We start from the raw sequence: 20,710 nt of genomic DNA, 5'->3' as shown, positions 1-20,710 counted from the left end.
GATGCCATAACAACATAATCAGTGCCTTCCATAATTGCATCTGTTAGGTCCTTGGCATCCCACAACTCGTATCCTACACACACACTCTTTTCTTAACCCCTTTGGGAGTAGAGTTTGACCCCTGTGTTTTTGCAGGCGCTGCAATATATGGGGCGTGTGAGCCGAGAGGGCGAGCGAGCAGAGAGAGAGAACAGTCAGAGCTTCCTAGACTACAGCACATGGTAGGGAGGTAGAGGGAGGCAGATAATTATGTCATACAGTTCCATGTTCAACAGTGTCAGGACATTGCTAATACCTAGCTATCACAGTGTCCTCATAACGGTTAGTGGAACATTGCTGTAACACCGATTCTTCACAATTTCTTGGCAACATTTGAGTTTTTCTTAATTAATACAAGATACTTTGCTACAATATTATGGAAGGCAAAGTATATCATGTAGGCTTGTAAAGTTGACCCAATGGCATTATTTTAATGGTGAGGAGGCAGTAATGCAGATCAGATTTTCTTGCCAGATTGAGGCTTTTTATTTGCAAGTGAAGAGTTAGCCAGTGACTGTACAACATATACAAAAATAATTAACTGGACACAAGGAACATAAATTAAATCAAATTGAGCTCAAATGGAAAAACCCAGGTTTCAATCATACCTGAAAACCCAGAAGCATGCCGGCGTTACCCTTTCTCTCCCTCGAACAAGGAAATTACAGGGTTATGTTAACACTTCCCATAATGCATTTGACCAATGAGAACAACCCAATTGACATCATGGTCAATTATCAATCACAAGGCATGAAATACCGAACATGTTCAGTTAATAAACGTATACATATTTTCCTAGCACACACTTCATAACCTGGTGCTATTCCATGCTTAAGAGCATAAACACAATCTGGGATATGAACATGTAAATCCCCCCGAGATAAGCTACTACTGCATTAACCGTATCATTAAGCATGCACTGGAACGTGCCCATTTGCCCATCAATTCTCAGACCAGGAAATGAACAGAACCCTCTTCAATCAATGAGAAAATTAAGGTAATCATTTAGATTAACCTTAACGTATCATTTGTCATACATGCTCACATTGTATTTATACTTTATGATCGAAAAATACATAAAGGGCACTATTTTGACAAACCTAAAGTAATGGTAAATCTTAGCGCTGGTGGCAGCGTTATAGGTTTGGGGTGTGTCCGAAATATTTCGGACATTTTCACAACCAGAATTATGGGCGCATTAGCTGGCGGTGTCGCAAAAGGGTTGCGTTTTGATGAATGATAAAGTTGACAGTTTGTCGAAACTTGGCCTCTCAATGGCCTATCAGAGCGTTGTCATCAACTCCAATTCGTATGTTAGTCCGTTATAGTCTAGTTGAATAGCCTGCCCAATATTTGCTAAATATTTTTAACATGTTTGCAGTCTACATTATTCTAATTGCATTGCTTTAATATGGAAATACATTGTAAAACATAGTTGTGCGACTATAGTATACATTGGTTGAAACTCAATGTTAAATTCAAATCTCCCAACCAACATGTGTATGCCAATATGACACCAATGTTGATGAAAATTTGCAAATCAACTTCATTGGAGGTACGCAACACTATCTCCACCTCTCGTCATGATCCGAGAACCACTATACCGGATTTTTGACAGGGTCGTAAGCATTAGGATTGTCAGACAATGTTTTGCCCAAACCTAGCTCAAATTCTAGACATCGGATTAAAACAAGGCTACATAGTCCATAAGGTGACCATTAGACTTAGATCCATTTGGACTGAAAACGTTTTTAGGTGCAGTTTTGATTCAATTCACAATTTACTGCTCTAACGTGCACATTTCTGCCCAAGCTACCCTGCCGTCAGGGTAGTATAGTGGTTAGAGCGTTAGACTAGTAACCGAAAGGTTGCAAGTTCGAATCCTCGAGCTGACAAGATACAATCTGTCGTTCTGCCCTTGAACAAGGCAGTTAACCCACTGTTCCTAGGCTGTCAATGAAAAATAAGAATTTGTTCTTAACTGACTTGCCTAGTTAAATAAAGTATAAATTTGTAAGTTGCTCTGGATAAGAGCGTCTGCTAAATGACTTAAATGTAAATGCAATATAAACCAATGATGTGCTACCTTTTCTTAGCATTTCTGACAATGCTAACACCTTTTCAGCGTTCTAAAACTGGGTGCAACTCGTTTTCTACGCAACAGTAGCAGCTAGCTAGTATAAGGCTAACAGCTGTATCTAGCTAACTAACGCCGGGTTGGATGAGAAGCAAGAGGAATGTAGCTAGCAAGCTAGGTATATTGTGCTATGGGAGGTTTTTCATATGGTTGAAGTCCAAATCAAATCAAATTTTATTAGTCACATATTTAGCAGATGTTATTGCGGGTGTAGTAAAATGTGTAAACTGCTGACCTGGACAGTTGCGTGTAACCAGAGCACAAAGAAATAAGCTACTGATTATTCTTGGATGCTATTATAGGCAGTTAGATACAGTGAACTTGGGAAAATCGCCACGCTGCTAATTCATAATACATGTGCACACCAGAACAGACGCATGACTGTTAGAAGATCCAGAGCAAATTCTATTCCATACCTTATGCATTAAGGTAATGTGAATGCAATTTTATTTTTTGTCATTATAATCCACATTTGCAAGTGTCGAGTTCATTATCCCTGTGTATCCGAAAACCTGAAGTCGCCATCCACAAGTAAAATGTAGCACGGGTGCGGGTTGCACATGAAGCATCCAGGTAAAATAATAACAACATCATAATGATCATTGTTTGCTTGCGAGGCCTGTGCGCAGTCAAAAGAAAATACCATGCTTGCTGACTTCGTTAGCTCTGTGATAAAATGAAATTGTTTTAGACTCTTTTGTTTTTAAACAAGCTAGAGAAATAAACATTCACTCAGTACTGAGTGAAAGAACAGAGACATTGCATTATTGTGAGACCACCTCCTCTAAGAGTATGAATTAGGCTGTTTGAGAAGGTTGGAATCCTAAGTAACCTGCCTACACATCATTTGAAGTACAATTGACCAACATACAGTGCCTTCAGAAAGTATTCACACACCTTTACTTTTTCCACATTTTGTTGTGTTACAGCCTGAATTTAAAATGGATAAAATTGAGATTTTGTGTCGCTGGCGCTAGACACAATACCCCATAATGTCAAAGTGGAATTATGTTTTTAGACACTTTTACACATTCATTAAAAATTCAAACCTGAAATGTCTTGAGTCAATTAGTATTTAACCCCTTTGTTATGGCAAGCCTAAATATGTTCAGGAGTAAAAATGTGCTTATCAAGTCACATAATAAGTTGCATGGACGAATGCGCAATAACAATGTTTAACATGATTTTTAAATGACTACCTCATCTCTTTACCCCACACATACTGTACAATTATCTGTATGGTCCCTTGCAAAGAAGATCACCTATTTGTAGATGATTAAAAAGCAGGCACTGAATATTTCTTTGAGCATGGTGAAGTTATGAATTATTATTTGGAGGGTGTATCAATCCACCCAGTCACTACAAAGATACAGGCTTCCTTCCTAACTCAGTTGCCGGAGAGGAAGGAAACTGCTCAGGGATTTCACCATAAGGCCAATGGGGACTTTAAAACAGTTTAACGGATGTGATAGGAAAAAACTGAGGATAGACCAACAACATTGTAGATACTCCACAATACTAGCCCAAATTACAGAGTAAAAAGAAGGAAGCCTGTACAGAATACAAATATTCCTAACATGCATTCTGTTTGCAATAAGGCATTAAAGTAAAGCTGCAAAGAAATGTACTTTATGTACTGAATACAAACTGTTATGTTTTGGCATGGGTCCCCAGATACTCAAAGTTCTACAGCTGCACCATCGAGAGCATCCTGACCGGTTGCATCACCGCCTGGTATGGCAACTGCTCAACATCTGACCGTAAAGCGCTACAGAGGGTAGTGTGTACGGGCCAGTACATCACTGGGGCCTAGCTTCCTGACATCCAGGACCTACAGTATATACTAGGCAGTGTCAGAGGGAGGCCAAAAACATTGTCAAAGACTCCAGTCACCCAAGTCATAGATTGTTCTCTCTGCTACCACAGGGCAAGCGGTAAAGGAGCGCCAAGTCTAGGACCTAAAGGCTCCTTAACAGCTTCTAAATCAAACCAAATTTTATTTGTCACATACACATGGTTAGCAGATGTTAATGCGAGTGTAGCGAAATGCTTGTGCTTCTAGTTCCGACAATGTAGTAATAACCAACGAGTAATCTAACCTAACAATTCCACAACTACTACCTTATACACACAAGTGTAAAGGGATAAAGAATATGTACATAAAGTTATATGAATGAGTGATGGTACAGAACGGCATAGGCAAGATGCAGTAGATGGTATAGAGTACAGTATATACATATGAGATGAGTAATGTAGGGTATATAAACATAAAGTGGCATAGTTTAAAGTGGCTAGTGATACATGTATTACATAAAGATGGCAAGATGCAGTAGATGATATAGAGAACAGTATATACATATACATATGAGATGAGTAATGTAGGGTATGTAAACATTATATTAAGTGGCATTGTTTAAAGTGGCTAGTGATATATTTTTACATAAATGTCCATCAATTCCCATTATTAAAGTGACTGGAGTTGAGTCAGTATGTTGCCATAAGACTGCTGAACAACAATGAATAAAATGGCCACCCGGGCTATTTACATTGACCCCCGCCTCCCCCCACTCGTTGTTAATTATCTATGCATAGTCACTTTACAAATTACCTCGACTAACCTGTACCCCGACACATTGACTTGGTACCGGTACCCCCTGTATATAGCCTCGTTATTGTTATGTAATTTTCTTGTGTTACTCTTTGATTAGATTCAATTTTTTTTTACTTTAGTTTGTTTAGTAAATATTTTCTTAACTCTACTTCTTGAACTGCATGATTGGTTAAGGGCTTGTAAGTAAGCATTTCACAGCAAGGTTGTATTCAGCGCATGTGACAAATACAATTTAATTTGATTTATGTTTGTGACAAATCCAACACAACACAACACTGAGTACCACTCTTCATATTTCCAAGCATGGTGGTGGCTGCATCATGTTATGGATATGCTTGGGAGTGTTTTTAGGATAAAAATTATAATTGGCAAATATTGAATAATCCAGGTGTGCAAAGATTTACCAAAAAAGACACATCTGTAATCGTTGCCAAAGGTGATTCTAATATGTTTTGACTCAGGGGTGTGAATACTTATGTAAATTAGATATTTCTCCAAAAAAATTAACTATTTTTCACTTTGTCATTATGGGCTATTGCATGTAGAGGGGTGAGAGAAAAAAATATATTTAATATGTTTTGAATTCAGGCTGTAACACAACAAAATGTGGACTAGGTCAAAGGGTATGAATACTTGCTGAAAGCAATGTAACTACTGTTGTAGGTCAAAGTTGTGTGTTGGAAAGCCTTGGTAGAGCAGTACACATTGTGAATTGAATTTCTTTTTCGGCTTCAGACCAATGCCTACTTCTCACTGATTAAAAAAAATGAAACATTATAGGCTATAGCATTTGCACTGATATAGGGGCTAGGCCTACTGTAAATTGCAGTCTGGACTGAAAAGATCGAATTCGAATAAAACGAAACAACAACAACAAAAATAGGCTATCTGTAAATACAGTTTCTCCCTGTGGACGTGTAATACACACAAGCCAACTTAGACTATGGAGGGTTTTACGCACATCCAAACTTTTCACAGGAGCTGGATAAAGATCTAATATAAAGAGGAAGGAGTTACGTTCACTCAAAGTTATACTGCTCGCAAATGTAACGTTTTATGAACACCAGGAAGCCATTTTACAGATCATATTTGCACTTCTCCAGAAATAGCAGACAAAATTGCATTCAAGCCGTGAACTTTCTCACCATTAACCCATGGACGATGATATCATAAATCACATCTCTCGTTCCATGAGCACAAGGCAATGTGTGCACACTTAGGCAGAAGGCACGAAATTGCCAAAGAGCTTGCGTTTGACACTAGCAACGCCTTAACACCAGAAGAAAATAGAGCCCAAAGAGTTATACACTGGCCTGGGTGACGCACAACAACAGGTTTGCGCCCTCAACCAATTGTCGGCGAGTGACCAGAATCTCTAACGTGTTTCTTTACTTCTCCAGGTGATCACCCATCAAAAGGACATCACTATCCACACATAAATAGTCTATTAATAAATGTGCTTCCCATAAACCATTTCATAAACAATGTCTGGCTTCATTATAAGGCATGGCCTTAGATCAAGTGACGAAGGACATAGGACAATGTTCACAAGGCTTGATATTTCCTTCAACACTCATTGATATATGTTGACTCCTCTTGATGCCTGCTGGCACGTATGGCCATGGTACCCTCAGCATAATCACGTGACTGTGTCTGGTCCTCCCAGGCAGATTTATGCCTCCAGGCCTTCACACATGGAGTAATATTGACACAATAGCTTCCGTGGACACAACCAGCCAAACGCAATGGCCACACTTGATGTGATTTATAATTCAATAACAGATGTTTGATATTGCATACATGATCACATAGTGAGGATTCTGTTTTTCATTGCCATCTGTTATTTTTGTGGTCATTATGGTAATTAAACTTTTCCTGGTCCTTTTGGTTACTAATGAACTTGTTTTGAACATTGTACTGACGAAGTCTACGAGTTGGGGTAGAATACCCTTGCTGCCCCACTCATCTGGTTATCAGGAAAGTAACATATGCATGCTGATATTTTGGCCCAGTTGGGAGTGTGTCCCTTCACAGTGCAGCTGGGGTGTGCTTCTCCAAATGAGGACATCCTTTGTGTGGGCAGATCGTGAGAAGACAGAGATGGATCGGAGGGAAGAGGATACTCCACTGACGGTGCAGCCGTTAAGCGCAGCAGAAAAGCAAATGTCCTCCCAACTGGAGGATACAATAGAGATATTTCTATGCTTTCTTGTCCTGAGCCTTAAGCAGAAGCAGTACTGTGTTTCCGGAGGAACGGGACTGTTTTTAACTGATCACAAAGTGAATTAACGAACTAGCATTTCAATCATTCCACATGAAATGCACACTTAACTCCAATCAGTGAATTACATTACAGGGGCTTGAAATGCAAATAGTTTTTTTTGGGTGGGCGGCCCTATAGGCTCTTTATGGTGCCTTGGGGAAATGGTGAGTTCAGGCAGGCCATCCTTGTTTTATGTCCTTGAGCGTAATATCTGTGAGCTCTGCTGTGCTGACTCACTCAGATCCAGCCTCTCCCCCCCACACACAACCCACCTCTGACAGAGAGTGAATTACAATGGGGGGGAGATGTTAGATCATGGGTAAGTTAAATCTCCTCTCCGGTCGTCACTGGCTGATGTGTCTCCATGGCGGCGAATATTAAGTGAGATGATTGCGTAGTTTACAACCCCCGTTGCCTGGAACACTTGCGTGCACTCAGGCGCACAGGAGAGAGAGACAGAGAGAGAGCAAGTGTATGTCTGTCTGCCTCTGAGTCTGTGATGGTGTGTCACGGCAGGCAGCAACTCAGTGTGCTCTCCTCTCATTCGCTGGCTCAGTCTCTGGGGTTGCGGTTGTTATGCGATTAAGCTAGGCTTACTGGAAAGAATCGTGACTATGCAGAGAGCTTTTAAATCTGGTTCTATTCTGAAAACACCTGTGTGTCATGAATGAAATCAACAAGAAATGAGTCAAACCTGAAACCTCCAAACTGATGAAGACAGACAAAGGAGAGATCCATACCAGATGATTCAATCAGGAAGTGAAATTATGTTATGAGAAGTGCGTTTTATCTGTGAGCTCAGACCTCTAAAGGTGAAGTGGTTTTCTGGGCTGCCAGGGCAATGCAAGCCCTCCTAACCCAATTTGATGTGCACTGATAGGCCAGAGTCAGGAGCAGCTGGTCTGGAGCCCAGGCTGTAGCCTCGTAAAGGTGTACCACTGAATCACAGCTCATGCTTACAAGCTAACAATGGAAGGCATTTTCTTTGTCAATTTACGTGGTAACTTAGAACCCATTTTATTTACCTACCAGAATTCTCAAATTGTTTCTGCCTATGATGGAACTATTTACAGAATGATTTTAATGGATAAAATCCTATATTTACGACAGTAGATTGTTTATGACACCAATGTTCCATAAGTGATGTAAATATTACTTTATTTTCATGTTATTATAACTTCCACTCATCAATGTCTAATAATTCTAACCTCTTTCCCCCCCCCACCCCATCTCCCTTTCTCTCTGCTCCATCTCCTCATGCTCCCTCTCCATTACCCTAACCTTCAACCGCCATCCTACATCTCTCTCAACCTCTTCTTCCTATCCTCCACCTACCCCACTTCCTATCCTCCACCCCCCCACTCCATCCTCCAGGAGGGCCAGCAGTTGATCCAGGAGAAGCCCGAGCTGGGCCCGGTGGTGCGGAGGAAGCTGGGGGAGATCCGGGAGTGTTGGCAGGATCTGGAGAGCACCACCCAGGCCAAGGCCCGCCAGCTGTTTGAAGCCAACCGGGCCGACCTGCTGGTGCAGAGCTACACCAGCCTGGACCATCGGCTGCACCAGCTGGAGGGACAACTGGGCTACGTGGACCAGGGTCAGGACCTGACTAGCGTCAATAAGCATCTCAAGAAGCTCCAGGTCTCTTCCTCTTCATCATATGGTCCAACTACTGTTACAGTTTTTGGTTTTGGTGATCAGTTAGGAGTAGTTGGGAATATTTTTGGATATGGTGAAGCTATTGTCATACATAATGAAAATGTAGGTTAAAGTTGTTGAATATCACAGTGTATCTCTATATACAAAAACCTAGGGTTGTTCTGTGTGAATTACTAATCCTTTATCATCCATTTTCTATGAATGCCGTGCTGCCATAGGCTTTTGTTTAACAAGAGCAATTGGCACTCAACGCATCACCAGTAAGATTGGCCTACACTCCAATGGGCTGTCATTGGAGAGTCAGACTATTCCACCCAAAGCATGGCTCTACAATACATACTGGGTTGAAGTAACTGTTCAGTGTTTCCAGATTTTTATGAAATATGAGCTATAATTAATTACAATATGAGTTAAATAATTGCTTATGTTAAAAAGCTACGTTTCTGTGTTGGAATGGTGTGGGTGTACCCCAACAACCTGAATGGTGGAGGCGTATACCGGTTCCAAAAAATATGAACGCTAGTAGACCACTGATTGGCCAGCTCATCCTCCTCAGGAAATTGCAAGCATTTTATAAAAGGTCTGTTTGAGATACAAGTTTGAGGTGTTTTTTTAAATGTATTTTTTAAATTCAATTTTATGCTTTGGCTACAAATACGAGTGTAGGATGAGTCAACAACATTATTTGGGTATGAGTCAACAGAATATGAACTGTTAAAAGTTAGATTTTCACTGGACAATTACTTTTAGACAAAATGTAGCCTGTGCTACATTTTAATAAACCCTAATGTTGATGCTAGCCAACAACCTATACAGTAGGAGGAGGTTCATGTTTTTTACTGTCCAGGATGCTCTACCTCTGTTCTGTCACTACTACTGGGTCCACCATACATCTTATCATTTCATCATGCGTCTCTCATTCTCCTCTCCAACAGCATGCTGCCTCTAAGGGCTGCTTACAGTTCCTTTTCAGCCTGCCATTGTGCTTTGTGTACAGTACGCTCCACCACCCAACCTCCATCCAGGGGTACAGTAACCTTTTCACTTCAGTTAATTTCTCTCATGGGTACTCCAATCTCCTTTTCTTTCCTTTCCTTTCTTTTCCTTAAATTCCTTCCTTTCCTTACTTCCTTCCTTCCTTTCATTTTTTCTTTCTTCCTTTCCTGTCTTTACCTCCCTGTCCTTTCCTTTTTCTCTCTTAATTTCTTTCTTTATCCCTTTTGTACTCTAATTTTGATATTTTTTTCTTTCTTTCTGCTTCCTTCCAGCCACTACCACTCACTCATCCCGTCCTGCTGTTCACCCTGTGATCTATGGTGTGAGCAGATTCACTGTCTCATCCCGTCCTGCTGTTCACCCTGTGATCTATGGTGTGAGCAGAACCACTGTCTCATCCCGTCCTGCTGTTCACCCTGTGATCTATGGTGTGAGCAGAATCACTGTCTCATCCCGTCCTGCTGTTCACCCTGTGATCTATGGTGTGAGCAGAACCACTGTCTCATCCCGTCCTGCTGTTCACTCTGTGATCTATGGTGTGAGCAGATTCACTGTCTCATCCAGTCCTGCTGTTCACTCTGTGATCTATGGTGTGAGCAGAACCACTGTCTCATCCCGTCCTGCTGTTCACTCTGTGATCTATGGTGTGAGCAGAATTACTGTCTCATCCCGTCCTGCTGTTCACTCTGTGATCTATGGTGTGAGCAGAATCACTGTCTCATACCATCCTGCTATTCACCCTGTGATCTATGGTGTGAGCAGAATTACTGTCTCATCCCGGAAACTCTAACATTTAGCTTCATATGGAAATGTATGAAAATCTCCACTCCACTGTATGTGTCTGCGTGAGACTAAGAAATGGTCCTCTCTATTAATTCAAGGACCATTTCTGTCAAAGTTAGAAATAATGTTCAATTCCCATGTTTTATTTTATTTGTGATTCAATGCATATGCGTTGGGGTAACGTTTGTGTGTAAGCCAATAGAACGTGTGCTTATTCTCGTGCTAGTCTCTGATATGCGTCTCTGAGAATGTCAGGGGATTCATTTAACCAGATAGAAGGTACTGAGGCAGCCATCCCGAAGGCTCTTTTCCTCCCAATTCCTAAGAATTCCCAAAGTCAAATCATCATGTGAATTCGTAAGGGATTGATCGGCCTCATACAGCCTCCTACTCTAATTCACTTTACCATGGCACTCATGCAACAACTCTTTGCATCTGGCCCACTTTTCGAAGTAGTTAGCCTCAGTGACACTACTTCACCTCCCTGGTGATCTCAACCTGATGTATGTGTCCCAAAATGAGTGATAGAGGAACCAATGTATCCTCTCAATACTCACCAGGCCTCTCGCTGTCCCATGGACTTCCTCCCTCTCTTTATTTCCTAACCTATCCTTTCTCCCTCCTTCCTTCACTCGCCCCTCCTCAAACACTTCAATTCCATCCCTCTTTGCTTCCATTCTACCTCCTCTCCCTCTCACATCCCCCGCTCCCTCTCTCCAGACGATGGAGTGTCAGATGGAGGAGTGGTATAAGGAGGTGGGGGAGCTGCAGGTGGCGGCGGCCTCCATCCCCCAGCAGGGCCAGGTCATGGACACGGTCAGCGAGCGCCAGTCCGCCGTGGAGACACGCATCGTCCGCCTCATCGAGCCGCTCAAGGAGCGCCGGCGTATCCTTCTGGCCTCCAAGGAGGTTCACCAAGTGGGCCGGGACCTGGAGGACGAGATAGTGAGTGGCCGTCCTGATCCACCTCCGATTATACCCACAAAAACCACGCACACTTACAGACACTTAGAGACTCCCGCACACCTCCCTCGGTCTACTCGGACCACTTCACGCATACATTTGCTTCTAAAAGTGTGACTTACAAGTGTCATCGACAAGGGTTAAAGTGTTGCTTAAGTCGGCGACTAACCCCCTTTTTTGTTTGTTGAAGATGTTATCTTGAAGAAAGGTGTAACTCTAAACTGATGCAATACCAAGCTGGTGATAACCCTAGAACAGTTACCAGAGTTTGCAGGTGCTTCTTTGCTGGTTTAACTCGTGATGTGTTTGCAGCTGTGGGTGCAGGAGCGGCTGCCTGCCGCCACGTCTCAGGAGCACGGCTCCAGCCTCCAGGCTGTGCAGCAGCTCATGAAGAAGAACCAGGTGTGTGGCAGCTAGCTGAGGATAACAACATCTTTACAGTACATGTCTATCTATTTATCTGGACATCGTCTTTCTGTCCCGCCCCCCCCCCCCCCCCCCCCCCCTCCCAGACTCTGCAGAGGGAGCTACAGGGCCATCGGGCGAGGGTGGAGGACGTCCTGGAACGAGCTAATGTCATCGCCTCCATCCGCAGCCCCGAGGCTGACTGTGTGCGGGCGGGCCTGGAGCAGCTCAGCGGGCTGTGGGGTCTGCTGTGGGCCGAGACGGAGAGAAGACAGCTGGTGCTGGATGCCATGTACCAGGCCCAGCAGTACTACTTTGACACGGCCGAGGTGGAGGCCTGGCTCAGCGAACAGGAGCTGCACATGATGAACGAGGAAAAGGGCAAGGTAGGAGGCAAGGAGCCAATCACCAGGCGCTGATGTACTTAATCTGCCCAGTTACCTTTTTACAGTAAGGTGATTGGCTTTTTGAAGAGGGAAAAGTTGTATCTGCATAGGTGTAGTACAATGTCATTGTGTCCCTCTAGACATCAGAAACTGTACATGAACACCAGTGGAGGCTGCTGAGGGGAGGACGGCTCATAATAACGGCCGGAAAGGAGCAAATGGAATGGCATCAAACACCTGGAAACCATGTGTTCGATACCATTCTACCAATTCCGCTCCAGTCATTACCACGAACCCGTCCTCCCCAATTAAGGTGCCACCAACCTCCTGTGATGAACACTGCCCTTGAATGGTTAGCATTTCAAAGTTTGTGAGAATGGACTGTCAGTGTGTTGTGGCCTCCCCTTCAGGATGAGCCCAGCACCCTGCAGCTACTGAAGAAGCACCTGGTACTGGAGCAGACGATAGAGGACTACGCTGAGACGATAGGCCTTCTCTCCCAGCAGTGCAGACAGCTACTGGAGATGGGACATCCAGACAGGTCAGTGTTGGTGCCCCACAAACCTTTCACCACGCTACACCACACCAAGACTTTCACCACGCTACACCACACCAAGACTTTCACCACGCTACACCACACCAAGACTTTCACCACGCTACACCACACCAAGACTTTCACCACGCTACACCACACCAAGACTTTCACCACGCTACACCACACCAAGACTTTCACCACGCTACACCACACCAAGACTTTCACCACGCTACACCACACCAAACCTTTCACCACGCTACACCACACCAAGACTTTCACCACGCTACACCACACCAAACCTTTCACCACGCTACACCACACCAAGACTTTCACCACGCTACACCACACCAAGACTTTCGTGGGATCGAAAGTTGGTTATAGTAGCTGTAAAGTGAGTGTGCCATGAAATACACATTTAAAATACTGCCTTAAAAGCTCAAAGGAAATCCCCTATACGAGAACTAAGGATCTCATCTTGTGACTTGATTGAAGAGGATCCAGGGCCTCTACACTCTATGTCTACTGGGTGCTGAGGAGTAACCCGGTAGTAAATGGCAGACTGCTTGAATGACATAACCTCTGTAGAGAAGGGAGTACAGTACAGTAAAGTAGGCCAGTCATGGACTCCTGTTACTCTGTTATGGCAGCAGGGTGAATCATGGGGACATCAGGGTCAGCACTGGGTCAGTAATACTTCTCTGTCTCTGGTGTCGATGCTAACGGCGCTATCATCTTAGCTCTTAGCTGTTAGTCGATGCTAGACCTGCATCTCTGCACTAGTAGGGTGTTGGTTTTTTATGGGTTGTCCATGTTGTTCTCATGTTGTTCAGTTTGCTTTGTAAGTCTTATCCTCCTCACATTTTCTCCTTCTGGAAACTCAACACTGTAAAACCAGCTCATGGTTTTACATGTCCAAATGAGTTTCACTTCAGGATCTCAGCTACCACACATTACCCCTCAATTTCACCCTGTTTTTACTATTCGTCTCAAACCCTGTCTCTGATGTGTGTGTGTGTGTGTGTGTGTGTGTGTGTGTGTGTGTGTGTGTGTGTGTGTGTGTGTGTGTGTGTGTGTGTGTGTGTGTGTGTGTGCGTGCGTGCGTGCGTGCGTGCGTGCGTGCGTGCGTGCGTGCGTGCGTGCGTGCGTGCGTGCGTGCGTGCGTGCGTGCGTGCGTGCGTGCGTGCGTGCGTGCGTGCGTGCGTGCGTGCGTGCGTGCGTGCGTGCGTGCGTGCGTGCGTGCGTGCGTGCGTGCGTGCGTGCGTGCGTGCGTGCGTGCGTGCGTGCGTGCGTGCGTGCGTGCGTGCGTGCGTGCGTGCGTGCGTGCGTGCGTGCGTGCGTGCGTGCGTGCGTGCGTGCGTGCGTGCGTGCGTGCGTGCGTGCGTGCGTGCGTGCGTGCGTGCGTGCGTGCGTGTCTCAGTGAGCAGATCAGTAAGCGTCAGTGTCAGATGGACCGGCTGTACGTGTCTCTGAAGGACCTGGTGGAGGAAAGAAAGTCTCGTCTGGAGCAGCAGTACTGGCTCTACCAGCTCAACCGCGAGGTGGACGAGCTGGAGCAGTGGATCGCTGAGAGGGAGGTGGTGGCCAGCTCGCCAGAACTGGGACAGGACTATGAACACGTCACGGTCAGTGGGACCTGAATGGACAAAACATTCAACAATATGATAATCCTGGTAGTCCTCTGTAGCTCAGTAGGGTAGTGGGTTCGATTCCTGGGACCACCCATACGTAGGAAATGTATTCCTGCATGACTGTAAGTCGCTTTGGATAAAAGCCTCTGCTAAATGGCCTATATTGTTATAGCGTGTGTCTAAAAACTGTTGGCAACGGAGTTAATATGGCTCAAAGAATGGTATACAGTACACTGTATTACTGCTTAGTAAGGAAGTAGCATGTATTTAAATTGAATTTGTTTTGCTAAGTAGCCCATTACCATTTTAGCAACAGTGCTTAGCTTGGCCAAACAGATATTGATCATCCCTTCATTCCTCTCCTCCTCTCTCCTCCTCTCTCCTCCTCTTCCCTTCAGATCCTGCAGGAGAAGTTCACAGAGTTTGCGACGGAGACGGGCAGTCTGGGTCAGGAGCGTGTGACGGCGGTTAACCAGATGGTGGATGAGCTGATCGACTACGGCCACGCCGACGCCGCCACCATCGCCGAGTGGAAGGACGGCGTGAACGAGGCCTGGGCCGACCTCCTGGAGCTCATGGAGACCCGGGCACAGATGCTGGCCGCCTCGCACCAGCTCCATAAGTTCTTCGCCGACTGCCGCGAGGTAGCGTTTCTACCATAAGAAGTGCCAAGGGATACAGGTCTGTGTCGTGTTTTGATGTGTCTCTGATTGGGCGTTATCGCATTGTGCTGCAGGTCTTGGCCCAAATCGATGATAAGCAGCGGAGGCTTCCCGAGGTGCGGGCGCGCCAGGGTGGCACTGCCAACACCAGCACCCTGCAGAGGCTCATGCAGAGCTTCGAGCACGACATCCAGCTGCTCGTCACTCAGGTGAGGCCCCGCCCACTATCACTTTATTTTACGTGCACATAAGGCTAAAAAAGGAAGACTGAACAAAACAAGCAGTCAATGTGGTAACACTTCACATTACATTACATTTCTCATCACATTACTACAGTAACTTTTCCAGTGTTTTTAGTTATTCCTATGTCATTCACCACCCGTCTCTGTCTGTCTGTGTCCAGGTGAGGCAACTCCAGGAGAGTGCGGGTCAGCTCCGGACCATCTACGCCGGGCAGAAGGCTGAGGCCATCGCCGGCCGGGAACAGGAAGTGATGCATTGCTGGAAGGAGCTCTTGACTTCCTGCGAGGAGTGCCGAGTGCAGATCACCACGGCAACAGACAAGCTGCGGTTCTTCGGGGTGGTGCGAGACCAGATCATGTGGATGGACAGCATCATCTCTCAGATCGGCACAGGGGACAATCCAAGGTATACAATTGTGGTCACAATTGTATATTTATGGTTTAGGCATACACATTCTATTAAAGGGAGGTGAGCAAGAGAAAAAAAGAAGGGTGAAAAAAGTTGACCCTTTTGTTGAAAATACTATGGGCCTAGCAACCTTAGTTCAACACCTAGGAGAGGCTGAAAGATAATGTACTTCAGCTAGAATCCAAAAGGAAGTTATGTATCTCTTTACTAGAAGATTGTCTTTTTTTTATGTAAAGGGGGCATTCGTTAAACATTCAATGAAATATCTATATTTACGGTTTGTATATATGGTGTATCTCATACTGCTCTGTGTCATCCCCCTGTACATCTATCAGATGTGATTGAGCTGCAAGTTCAGGGGCCTGTATTGATTTTAGTACATTATCATAATACAATTCAAAACGGAACTCATTTATGTTACGGAAATGCCAAATATGGAGAGCGGCACCAAGAGATGCAGAGAGAGCACAGAAAACACAGAGAGCAGTATATAATAATGAAAAAATGTCAAGCAATGCACTGTAAGCAAGTTTTAATATAGTGTTGTTTTCAAAATGGCTTCCTGGTGGTGTATATGGGGCTGACCTGGCCCTTGTCTTCCATGGTGTGTAACCCTGTGCTCTTCTCCTTCACTGTCAGCATTCCCTCCAGCGATATAACGGGCTCTGGACTCTCTGGTCCTTTCAGGGATGTGTCCTCAGTGGAGGTACTGATGAACTACCACCAGAGCTTGAAGAGCGAGGTGGAGGCGCGCAGTAAGAGTGTGCTGCAGTGCATCGAGATGGGCAAGACGCTGCTGGCCGCGCGCAACCCTGCTGCTGAGGAGGTGACAGCACTGTTGACAGGGTTCTGCCATAGAACATAGAGGATGGTACTGTAGTTTAGATGACATTTACAGTCACTCGTTTAGATTAAACTCAATGGAAATGATATGTCTTTTTAGATCAAGGAGAAGCTGGATACGGTGGTGGCCAAGCAGTACGAGCTGTCTGAGAAATGGGACAAACACTGGGAGGTCCTGCAGCACAGTGAGTCCCTCTGACTTTACCTGAATGTAACTACTCTAGTACCTGGCATCTCGAGTCTCTCATTGATATTATCCCAAGGCATTCCATAATACAGTTTGAACCACAGTAAGCTACAACTGAGCAACACTGTGTGTGAGATTTGATTCCCATTGTTCTCAGACAATGAGTTCCTCTTTCTCCTCTGCCTCAGTGCTGGAGGTGCACCAGTTTGCCCAGGAAGCGGTGGTGGCCGAGGCCTGGCTCACAGCCCAGGAGCCCTTCATCAACAGCAAGGAGTTGGGCGCCAGCGTGGACGAGGTGGAGCAGCTCATCCGCCGCCACGAGGCCTTCCGCAAGGCCGCCGCCACCTGGGAGGAGCGCTTCAGCTCGCTACGACGCCTCACCACGGTCCGTCACTATCCCTAGCTAACTAACACTACCTTTAGCTGATGCCGTCTTTCTTCTGGTTGCTTAGAGGTTGTAGAGCACAGCTTGTTTGAAGTGACTTGTCAAATGGCGTCATGTTTACGTTATGCTTAATTTTGTTGTAGAGGAAATTATACAATGAACTGCTCATGTTTAGTTAACCTCGGTTTGGTTCCAGGTGGAGAAGATGAAAGCGGAGCAGAGTAAGCTCCCTCCCACCCCCCTGCTGGGTCGAAAAGTGTTCCTGGACCCCCAGGAGACGTCCCCTGCCCGGAGCCAGGGCTCCCCCCTGATGAGACGGATCCTTTACGAGCAGGCCGAGCCCAGAGCCGAAAGGCCCCCCCAGGAACCCTCGCCCTCTTCCGTGGCCCGCCGCCTGGGTTCCACCGTAGCCAACTACACCCCCATCATGAACGGCTCCAGTGGCTACCGCAGCAGTCTGGAGGCCCGGGCCATCCCCATGATGGGGGGAGTGGCTGGGGGTGTAGTTGGGGTGGCAGCCAGGCTGGGAACAGCCGCTGTGGAGGCAACAAATTTAGGGACCACCGCCGCCATGGAGGTCCGAGGGGTGGCAGCAGGATTTGGGACTGCCGCCTCTGAAGCCAGAGGGTTGGCAGCAGGATTGGTCACCCCCGTGGTCGAGGCCAAAGGGATAGCTGCAAGCTTGGTGACTGGGGCAGCCGCCGCAGTGGAGGTGAAAGCCTCGCAGTACCTCCGGCAGCCTAAGATCAAACACATGGACGACATGGTGACGCCTATGCTGGTGGCCTGTAGGCTGGAGAAGGCGAGAGAGAAGGAGGTGCGAGAGAGGGAGCAGAGAGAGAGGGAGAGAGATATTGTGTTAATGGAGCCAGCGCCGGCGATGCCGGTGATGGCCGAGGTGGTGCTCCAGGAGATGGGGAGGGAGGGGATGGGCAGGGAGAGGTTGAACAGCGAGCCCAGCAGCAGAGACCACCGGGCGGGGAGCAGCCGTTCGGAGCCCCAGCAGAGAGACAGGGACAGAGACAGTAGGGACAGTAGGGACAGTCACAGGGAAGCCAGGCTGGAGCGCCAGCACTCCAGTGAGGTGCTGATGATCCAGGCGCGGCGGGATGAGCTGCCCCAGGAGGTGTGGCGGGAACGGGCCGAGCGCAAAGAGAGGAAGCTGGAAAGGCAGACGTCCAGCGAGCAGGAGGGCCACGGACACGAGGGCCGGAGGAAAGACCGCCACCGGACGGAGAGACAGGAGTCCAGTGAACACGACACAGCCAAGGAGCAGTCAGACAGACGTTCTACGTGAGTACTACATTGCGCCTTGGCGTCATTAAGTGCTGTTTGCAGAAAGGTGTATCACTTTTTGTCTTGGCTGATTACAGGGAGAAAAAGTCAGGTGGCCAGACCTTGTTTGATATAGTGGAGCAGCTAAAAGAGAGAGAGGCAGCAACGGTGAGTCTTCTGTTCACCAGCTATGCCGCCTTTATTACACAGATAGAGTTATCTATACATAAATACTGTTAATGAGAGTGTTTAACGGCTATATGTTGTATTTATAGTCTAAGCTCTGCCTTCTCTCTTCTCTCCACAGGCACGAGGGGAGGTCCCTAAAGTGCCGAACGGCGTGCCAGAGAAGTCTTCCGGACGTCCAGACCGGCCGCGAGCAAGGGATCGCCCCAAGCCCCGGCGGAGACCCCGACCCAAGGACCCATCTGCAGGAGAGGCCACCACCCGGCGGTCGCGCTCGGCGCCGGAGCCAGGAGTGGCTCAGGGCGTGAGCCCTTCGGTCCCCCAGCCGCCCAGCCACACAGCCCACCACGAGGGCTTCCTCTTCCGCAAGCTGGACATCGAGACCATGAGGAAGAGCTCTAACAGGTGGGCATCCAGGTTCCTAACGGGGGAGGCTGACAAAACAACCAGGCATGATCTTATGAGCATGCTAAGCTAACAAAACAACTGACTTTACCTACGAAATGTTCAATTGGTGCATGTCACTGGCATTAACATATGTTCCAGCATCTGATTGGTGCCTTAGGTCTCGGTCGACATATACTCCAGCATCCTATTGGAGCTTTAGCACTGGTCTGACATACTGTATGTTCAGACATTCCTATTGGAGCTTACGACCCGAGTTGACATATGTTCTTGTAACCTATTGAAAATAGAATTCTGGGTTGACATATGTTCTAGCATCCTATTTGAAAATAGCTATTTGCTTTAACATATGCTCTTCTAGCATTTTATTGAAACTTCAGATCTCTGTTTAGCCTCTGATCAGAAGTGTATCAGAATGAGAGTTCAACCAAGAGATAGCCACCAGCCATTCCACTGCTTGCAACATGCATGGTGCCTAACCAACACAGTCCCTGACGGAGAGCGGTCTGGTTGATGGATGTTGTTGCTGGGCCTAAGGTCGAACCTGGTGTTGGTTCTGGCCCATAGCCAGTACGATATGCAGCCATAGCCATGCTACCCGCACAGGTCCCTGCAGAGACCCACACATCACTCCGCTTCCTCCCGAGAGACGTTTCGTTCAGTCGGCCATGCTTGGTGGCCTACCACGGGTCTCTGGCCCCCGGATGACTGAACCGTCCGCCTCTCACTGCTGCACTGCCCCCTGGAGGCCATGGCTGACACGCAACGCAACAGACTCATCCCACAAATGAGACCCACTGCTCACTCACCAATTGGATGAATGTTTCTGATGTACATGTAATGCTATGTACATGCCAAGGTAAAGCCTAGCTTTTTGTTTGTTACACTCAATCATCTTAAGAGGTGAGATGAATGTTCACTAATACCAATACTGTCATTTAACCAAATGCTCTGTTTTTTTTCTCTCTCCTGTTGCTCCTTGCTGCTGGCTGTTCTTCCTACCTCTCCACAAAGGTAAGCCACGTGTATGCACCTATGCACGCTACGGTCGGCGGTTCATTGTTTGTTCGGCAGTGTGTTCCCCCTCGGACCACTCCGGCCAGTCATCTTGAACGCCCCCAGGTGAGTGAGGTTAGGTGGCATTAAACCTGTGGTTGGTTTTTGCTGAACGCGCCCCGTTCCCCCCCCCCCCCCCCCTACAGCAGATCCTGGGTCAACCTGTACTGTGTGCTGAACAAAGGAGAGATAAGCTTCTATAAGGACGCTAAGAACACCACCACACCTTACAACAACGAGCCCATGCTCAACCTCGGCCACTGCCACTGCGACGTCACCCTTGGATACAAGAAGAAGAAAAACGTCTTTACACTTAAGTTAGTACTCTGCCTTTTAGGTATACTGTCAATCAGGGTCATGTTGTTTGTCTTGTTTTCTGTATAGATAGCCATTTTGTGTGTTACCCTCAACTTCTCTGTCCTTCTGTTTCAGAACGAAAGACGGAAGTGAATTTCTGTTCCATGCAAAGGATGAGGTAAAAGGCATTCAAAAGTTGACTGCTCTTTCATGGAAATACAGTCATATAATAACAATGGGGTTCTGCAATGTTTGTCCGCGTGCCAAATAACTTTCTTTCTGTTTCTCACCCTCTCTCTTTCCCTTTCTTGTTCTTTATCATTCGTCCTGTTCCATGCTCTCTCTCATCTCCCTTTCTCTC

At 46.4% G+C, this 20,710-nt stretch overlaps 1 protein-coding gene across 8 annotated transcripts in view; it reads left to right on the top strand.

The window, feature by feature from the left end:
- Positions 1-20,710, top strand: part of LOC129821920 (spectrin beta chain, non-erythrocytic 4-like) — a 64,316-nt gene that overhangs the window by 39,697 nt on the left and 3,909 nt on the right. For 4 of the 8 annotated variants that reach the window (XM_055879661.1, XM_055879664.1, XM_055879660.1 and 1 more), the window contains 17 exons: positions 8,425-8,688; positions 11,206-11,430; positions 11,761-11,850; positions 11,961-12,239; positions 12,650-12,780; positions 14,192-14,396; positions 14,801-15,046; positions 15,139-15,273; positions 15,468-15,712; positions 16,355-16,541; positions 16,659-16,743; positions 16,934-17,130; positions 17,327-18,423; positions 18,504-18,573; positions 18,713-18,996; positions 20,199-20,369; positions 20,485-20,527. In XM_055879661.1, coding sequence (XP_055735636.1) covers positions 8,425-8,688; positions 11,206-11,430; positions 11,761-11,850; positions 11,961-12,239; positions 12,650-12,780; positions 14,192-14,396; positions 14,801-15,046; positions 15,139-15,273; positions 15,468-15,712; positions 16,355-16,541; positions 16,659-16,743; positions 16,934-17,130; positions 17,327-18,423; positions 18,504-18,573; positions 18,713-18,996; positions 20,199-20,369; positions 20,485-20,527 — 3,954 coding nt within the window. Of the gene's footprint in view, positions 1-8,424; positions 8,689-11,205; positions 11,431-11,760; positions 11,851-11,960; positions 12,240-12,649; positions 12,781-14,191; positions 14,397-14,800; positions 15,047-15,138; positions 15,274-15,467; positions 15,713-16,354; positions 16,542-16,658; positions 16,744-16,933; positions 17,131-17,326; positions 18,424-18,503; positions 18,574-18,712; positions 20,011-20,198; positions 20,370-20,484; positions 20,528-20,710 lie in introns of those variants that run through there. The other 4 variants (XM_055879667.1, XM_055879665.1, XM_055879662.1 and 1 more) reach the window with 4 other exon arrangements.

Source organism: Salvelinus fontinalis, chromosome 24 (genome assembly GCF_029448725.1).
Source record: "Salvelinus fontinalis isolate EN_2023a chromosome 24, ASM2944872v1, whole genome shotgun sequence".
Taxonomy (NCBI): domain Eukaryota; kingdom Metazoa; phylum Chordata; class Actinopteri; order Salmoniformes; family Salmonidae; genus Salvelinus; species Salvelinus fontinalis.
The sequence above is the reverse complement of the archived record's forward strand: the minus strand, read 5'-3'. Positions and strand labels throughout refer to the sequence as shown.